This window comes from Echinops telfairi, unplaced genomic scaffold (genome assembly GCF_000313985.2).
Source record: "Echinops telfairi isolate 266 unplaced genomic scaffold, ASM31398v2 ScPeMD7_443;HRSCAF=831, whole genome shotgun sequence".
NCBI classification, from domain to species: domain Eukaryota; kingdom Metazoa; phylum Chordata; class Mammalia; order Afrosoricida; family Tenrecidae; genus Echinops; species Echinops telfairi.
Genome location: NW_022104341.1, coordinates 28,364,398 through 28,371,727, shown reverse-complemented (window position 1 = coordinate 28,371,727; position 7,330 = coordinate 28,364,398). Strand labels below are relative to the sequence as shown.

Below are 7,330 nucleotides of genomic sequence, written 5' to 3'. Positions count from 1 at the left end.
GGTGGAAATAAATTTGGTAATATTTGAATACCCTTCACCTACTGAGGTGTCCTTGATGAAAGAAAAGCAGGAAGCCCGTACTTTTTCCATAGGACACTCTTCCCACCGTCCAATTTGCAACCTGTGGGCAACAGCTAGGATGGGGGCTGCAGGGGAATTAGAGTCAATCCAGAGTCGTTGCTTTTCACAATGGAGGAAGAAGTTGATCTGGGAACACTGCTCTCTAGAGATAGAATGCTGTTCATCTGAGGAGTCGAGATACAGCCTTAAAAGCAAAGCAGCAGCTGAAGGCCTCCCCAGCGAAGGGCTGACTGGTTGCTGGCAGGCTGCTAGATTTGGCCAACAGTGCTGTGGCTATCTTTGGATTGGGGAGCTTGTGTATTTATTCCCAACGAAAACTGAGGTTATTCTTTTGTGTGGAGTTTGGATATATGAACTCTAGCAACCTCCCAGCCCACCTCCAAGGGCCTGGAGCTGCCAGCCCCAAGAACCAGGACAAGCAGAAGCTTGCGCACTTCCCTCCCTCATTCTCCCCCCACGACTTGCATGGGGCCTTTTTAGGCTCAGATAAACCAATTTTAAAAGGCTTAAACCCTGATTGCAAAGCCCCAAAGCAGCTATGATGGAAGAAGGCAAGTCAGATGAGTGCCAAGGCAATGGGCAACCCCGCGGGGCACAGCAGCACCCAGTTTCCAGCCAAGGCAGCCGCCCGAGGTTGGAGGGGGGTGGAGCCGGCAGAAAATGAGAAAGGCCAACCCAGACCCTTTTAGAATCAAACACGGCCAAGACCGTTTTAAAAGCAAATTGATGAGCTGGGGAGAAATCCGAAAACCACTCCCTAATTAGCCAAGGTCTGATCGAGGCGCCTGAGGCAATTTCCTCCCGGATTTCACCTCTTAGCTTTCTTCCTTCCCATCCCTCGCCATCACACCACCCCCAAGACGCAATCCCACGCCACTCCACATTTGGAAAAAAAATTTCAAGTGTCCCAGAAAGTTGTTGGGGGGGACCTTGATGGGAAGGTCTTGTCGTAACTCCTTTTGTATTTATACTAGGATAGAGTCGTGGGGCCACCCAGCTGAGGGATCCATTGTGGCTACTCCAGAAGTGGCCTTGGGGTTCAAGATTAGGGGGGCAAAGCTCTGAACTGAGAGCACCAGGCTTAGTTGTTGTCTCCCAGAGTTTTCTAAGCACAAAGCCTAGTGGGGGGCTGCCCTGGAGTGGGGTGCTGCGACCCGGAGTCGCATCTTGGTAGTTCACACACGTATCACACACACACTCTTTAAGCAGGGCTCCTCAACCCTCTGGGCAGGATTTCTCATTTTGTGGTCCCAGCCATCCAGGGGCACGGATGGCACCGCTGTCACGGCCAGAGTTCGACATTGCATTCCCTCTCGAAGCGTCGCAGCAAACGGAACCCACCAGAGGAGCGGCTGTGCTAGGGGCTGGAGGGGCGGATTCTCGCTGGAAACCGAGAATGAAAGAATCGAGGGCGCAGGGGTTTGTTAGCTGGGCCTCTCGGAGTCTCTGGGGGCGTCCTAATTGTGCACGCGGCAGCCTCCCGCTCTCAGGCTGTCCTGCCGCGCGGGTACCCAGCCGCGGGCGGCGGCGGAACAGCTGCGAGCCCCACTGAGCATAGTCTGCCCGCCCAGCCTTTCTGACCCTGGAGGTTCCCAGGAGGACCCAAAGACGAAGAAGCAGGGCAGGCAGAGAGGTCTCCACTGCAGCTAACTCAGGACCCAGGCCAGCTGGACACGGGGAGTTGGCCGCCCATTTACCCCCTACCAACAGGCCACAGTAGAACCCAGATACCCTCCCGAGATGCCGGAAACCATCCACATAAAATAAAAGAACTTACCGAAGAGCGGCTAGGCAGAGGGCACCGTGAACAAATGGGCTGTTTTTATACAAAGCCAATCTCTTTGCCGGTTTTATAAAATCCTAATCGCCTGGTAAGATTGTTTTGGGTTATTTTTTCCCTTAAACCAAGTTACTTATTTTATTATCATACATTCTGCTTTAGTAAAATCAGCTCCCTTGGATATCATCACTTGTTAAAAAAAGATAAACTTTTATTTTTAAATTTTCAATCACAAAAAAATCTATATTTTTGTCTAAGCATTTATTTTACTGAATCAAAAAAGACATGAAAAGAAAAATCATGTTTTTACTAACGTATATAAGTGACTCTTTTTTTGGACAACATATAATAAATATGATATATCACTTATCACTCAGTCTTTCAAATGTACATTTTTTTCATATTATGGAGCATGCCACTTTTCCGAAAGAAAAAAGGTCATGAGAATCAGTGCAAAGTTCTCAGTCACCCTCCTCTTTGCTTGGGGGCAGGCCGAATGTCCCGGTCCACGACGCCCCTGCCATGGCGGCCGGTCCTTGTCGTGTCTGCAGCTCCCGCAGGCCAGGTGGCTCCTCTGCGCCTCTGGGCCCTCCTCCTGCCCTCCCCCGGCCCCGTGTCCCTAAAGCCACGTTCTGAAAGAACTTGAGGTTTGTTTTTGTTGGCGTTTTCACTTACTGGTCGTGCTTTGTGTGGGGTCAGCGTTTTCGCCAAGAGCTTTCCAGGCCTACCTCTGGGTGTGGGGAGACGGAGCGGGCGAGGGCTGGCCCCCTTCTGTCCCCCGTCCCTGTCCTCTTCTCGGCCTCCCTGGGGGCTCGGCGCCCTGGGGCGGGAAGAGGAAGGGCAGCGGTCCAGTCCGGCTGGGAGGGAGGGAGGACGGGCCGGCTGCGTGGCTGCTCCATCCTCACCGGGGATGCGGGGTGCCAGGGATCGGGTTGGACAAGGGGTTGAGGGCCGGCTGCCCTCCGGGCCCCAGGCCGTGGATGAGCACGCGGGGCACGAGGGGCCGCTGCAGCTGGGGGTGGGGCGCCGGCGGAGTCCGGTACATGCTGCTGTACATGGCGGCGGCGGCAGCGGCCGCCGTGGTGCTGTCCATGCTGCCCAGCAGGCTGGGGTGGTAGAAGTAGGGCGACGGGAACATCCGCTGCAGCGCTGAGTAGTTGCCGGCTTCGGCCAGCAGCTCCAGGCCCACCGCCGTTTGCCGCTTCCACTTGGTCCTGGAAGACAGCGTGTTAGGCACGCCGCCCCCGGGGCTGCGGGCACGGTCGCCCCAGGCCCCGCGGCCCCTGCGCCTCCTCTCCCTCCCCCACCTCATCCCCGTGGGAGCGGGGGTCAAGATGAAGGCCAGGGCGCCCTACACCCATAGTCCCAGAGTTTGTCAATTCACCCTCCACATCTGAGCGGCTCACCACTGAAAGCTTCCCCACCTTCTCCTGACTCTCCGGCCGGGCTGTGGGCCCCCTTAGAGTTTGGCGGCTTCCTAAAACTTTCCTGGAAGCCAAGGGAAACCCCATCTTTCCAAAGCTGTCTGCCCCCCACCACCACTTCCCTTAATTCCACTTCCCTTAATTCGCCTTCCTCCGGCGCCTTCCCCAACCACCCAGGGGGTTGGCTCCCGGCCCCTCCCCCTCCCCCAGGCTCCAGAGTAGAAACTGCAAACAAAGGGGCGCAGGGCCTCCTGAGCCTGGACCCTGGCCCCTCACGCACCCTGGCGGGCTGTGGAATCACGTCTCTCTCATCAGTTTGACAGGACCTTGTAGCAGGGCAGGGTGCTTATGGGGAGGAGGGCGACAAGGTTTCCAAATGGAATTCGTTTAAGGGAGGGCTCTCCCATGGGGTGAGTACCTCGGGGCCACAGGGGGGGGGGGCATTTCAAGCTATATATTTTTTCCTCTGGGACACAGTAACAAAATCTGTGATCAGCTTTTCTCAGTCTCCTCCTCCTCCGGCCCGCACCCCACCCCCCACTCCCCATCCCCAGCTAGCAAGAAGCGGGCTAGGCCAAGCCGCTGTTTGCTCTGATGCCCTGGAAGAAATGGGGCTGGTGGGCCGTCCACACCAGGCCACTCCAGCCAAATTAATAAACATGTTCCCCATTGTAAATTAGCTACAAATGACACTAATGTTTTCCGACAGAATTAGGGTGGCTGAAACCATATGTAATGAGACAGAAAATCATGGTAAAGATGACAACTGGGTGGGCATTTCTAACCACACTTGTGGGCGATGAGAACACAATGAGAGAAAAGGCCGGGAGAAAAGGGGGAAATCGAGCCCTCTGGGAGGTGAGCCCTGGGATTGGCAGGACAGCCTAACTTCAGCCTCCAGTTGCCCAGGTTCGCGTGCCAGTCCAGGGGCCTGTGAGCCCTGCCAGCCCCTCATCATTTTCCTCCCAGAGAAGCAGGTTATAGTGGGGCTCTGCTGTGCCCTTCTCCCATCCAGAGCAGGGAGTGAGGGGGCAGTACAAGGGACATATGCCCCACCCCCTCACCCACATATTGGCCAGCTGCCCACTTCTGAAACTTGCAGCTGTTGACCCACCCCTAGTCCTGCTGGATTCTTCCATCCTCAGAGGCGGCTGGGGCTGAAGCTCCAATTCTGCCTCTCCTATGGCCTCTGCCAGCCAGCCAGGATTCTCAGCTGAAGGCTGTGGGGCCGACAGGCCCCGGACACAGCCGCGCAGCACGGGGATGATCGTGCACATTCAGAACAGGCCTGGGGCAGACCCAAAGGGTTCTTTGGGCCTGCCTGTCAGCTGCATGGATGTCTCAATTTGAGAAGTGTGGCTTCACTGATTTGGGGCAAGATGAGGGATTCTAGTGGCTGGGGTTTAGGAAGGAAAGTAGCACCTGTTAGAGACACTTACAAGTGCAAACAAACCCAAATGGGAGCACTCCGGTTACGGATAATCCCACCTCCAGCAGGCAACTACCGGAGCACTGACTCTGGGCCCCCTGAGTCTCAGGCCCTGTAGTCCCCTGAAGCCTGCAAAGGAGACTGTCAGGGAAGTCCTGACAGGCTGCCTATGCACCTATGCACCCACACAGCCTCCCTTACCTGCGGTTCTGATACCAAGTCTTGACCTGGGTATCAGTGAGGTTGAGTGCGGCAGCCAGGTCCATGCGGTCCTGCACGCTCAGGTATTTCTGCCGCTCAAAGCTGCGTTCCAGTTGATTGAGCTGATGGTCGGAGAAAGCGGTCCTGGCTTTTCGAGGCTTCTTGGCTCTCACAGGGGGACTTTCTCGACTACTCGTAATCTCCCGATCTCCTTCCTCCTTTGTTCCTAGGACAGAAACCAGGCCAGAGCCACACATTAGCCTGAAGGCGAGGAAGGATAGCATCCTCCTGACGGACACTTACAAACCCTTCCACATTCCCAAGCCCAACCACTAGTCTCTGGGGACTCTACTCTCCCACGACCACTGCCACCACCACACCACACCCACACCCCGCACACTGCGTTGGGCCGGGCCGTAGCTGGTATGAAAGAAGACAACTATTTTCTGGCTTGGGAATGTAGGGCCTTGCTTGGAAACCCTAAGAGGGTTTCACCAAAGGGGTGTGGATTGTTTCTTATCTTTCCATCCTTGAGAGTTAAAAAGAAAGCACACACACAAATTTTCAATAAAGGGTCCTTTTTTGGTTGTTTCATTGATTGTGAGGGGAGAAAATGTCCCTTTCCTTTATTGTTTTCACTCTAACTTTTTAAAAAATCATTTGGTACTTTTCAAAGGGTCTTTCTACTTTTTTCTCCTCTTTTTAGAAAAGTGCTTCCCACCCACCCACCCTTTAAAAAAATTCTATATTAGTTACTAAAAGCTATAGGCATTTTGGTCTGGGTTTCGGTTTGCCTTTTCAAATGGACTTGGGACCCTTTGGAATCAAGGTCTCTGGATCAAGACTCTCAATGCCGCAGGAAGAATCTGTCACCCATGCGCGGAATGGAGCGCAAATTCACCAAACCTATCCAGGTGACAGTACGGAGATTTCCGGATTCTATTTGTCAACTTTGGGTTTTTTCCTGAAACGTTGGGAAATCGATATGTCAATCCCTCTCTGTTTGTACCCGTTTTTTGCAGCGCTCCTTGATCTTCCCTGCAGGAAGAACAATAATCTCTCTAATTGACCCACTGGGGAGGTTGGTGCACAAAAAAATCGCCAGCCCTGACTGTACATCTGTTTGGGGCACTATTATGCTAATGCTAAAATAGTAAAATGAGGAGCCCGTGTCCTTCCTCCCTTCCAAACAGCACACATCTCTCCCAGAGACAGAGTGGATTATTAACAGCAACAAGAATCAGCCTAACGGTAAATGAAAGAAAGGACCGTCCTGGCATGGTGAAACGCTTTTGCCAGCACAGACCAGGAGACTCCATTCTGAGAGCAAAATGGTAAATGGGAGTCAAAGGGCGATTTAGACTTCTGAGTTTACAAAAATACATCAATTGCATAACATTTCACTGTCATAAAACCTACTTCCAATTACTTGTAACGCCCCCCCCAAAAGATTTGTTTTGCTTTGTTTTGAACTTTAACTAGGAGTCAAATAAGTTAGAGTTAGGTGTAAGATGGGTGGTTTTGTTTTTAAGTGAAAAACTGATTATCAATGTTTACAGTGACAACTCCCTTTATATAAATCACAGACTATTTTTTAAGTATTTCTGGAAATCAACTTGGACATTTGTTCCTTCATTCAATCCCATAGTTCCTATCATGTTCAGATTTTATGTTGGGAAAAGGTAAAATCATTTGCATTAAAGAATAAACAGCAGGTTGCAATCACACCCTTAGACTCCACCGGCTCCTAGTCTCTCTGCCACATACCCACATCCCCATGCTAAAAGAATGGGCTAGAAAATTCTCTCTAGTCTGGCCCTTTTATCATCGTTAGGTATTACCCACCAAACCCCTTCTGTCGTTGATGTAGCCCCCCACCCCCGCCCTTACAGCCCCTTTAAACTACAATGAAACGTAAAGGATAGAGGTGAAGCTTAAGGAATAGAAAATGTAGCAAAAACAGAACTTGTCCAAGTGCAGCCGGCCGGTCCAGCCTGCGGCCCGGCAGTCTTCGAGCCCGTCTCTGGGAAGCCCTGGAAGAACTCTCCTCCAGAGAAAAGCCCGGCGGCTGAAGGCCAGAAAGTCAACCTGCAGGAGGGAGGCGAGGCGGCTGGGAGGGCGCAACTCACCGTGGCATTTGATGTCGCTCTGGGGGTCCTCCCGCTTGTCCAGTTTGCTTTTGCTGTCCTCGGGCTCCAGCTTTGGCCTGAAGCCCTCGTGCGCCCCGTTGGCCTCCTGCTTCGGGGTGTGGTGCGGGGAGGAGACGCTGGTGCTGTAGGGTGCACATGCCGCCAGAGGTTTGCTGTCGCCCAAAATGTCCTTGATTAAAAATGAAGAGGTGGAAGTCCTGGGGGCTGAGGCGGCCGAGCCCAGCTGCTGGGCGGGCGGCGGCGGCGGCGGGCCCGCGGAGCCGCT

At 53.3% G+C, this 7,330-nt stretch overlaps 1 protein-coding gene across 1 annotated transcript in view; it reads right to left on the bottom strand.

The window, feature by feature from the left end:
* Positions 1-2,147: 2,147 nt before the first annotated feature.
* BARHL2 (BarH like homeobox 2) overlaps positions 2,148-7,330 on the bottom strand; it is a 14,715-nt gene continuing 9,532 nt past the window's right edge. Inside the window, exons 3-5 of the mRNA XM_013003798.2 lie at positions 7,045-7,328; positions 4,916-5,141; positions 2,148-3,075 (exon numbers count right to left, since the gene is read on the bottom strand). Coding sequence (XP_012859252.1) covers positions 2,763-3,075; positions 4,916-5,141; positions 7,045-7,328 — 823 coding nt within the window. The 3' untranslated portion in view covers positions 2,148-2,762. The remainder of the gene's footprint in view (positions 3,076-4,915; positions 5,142-7,044; positions 7,329-7,330) is intronic.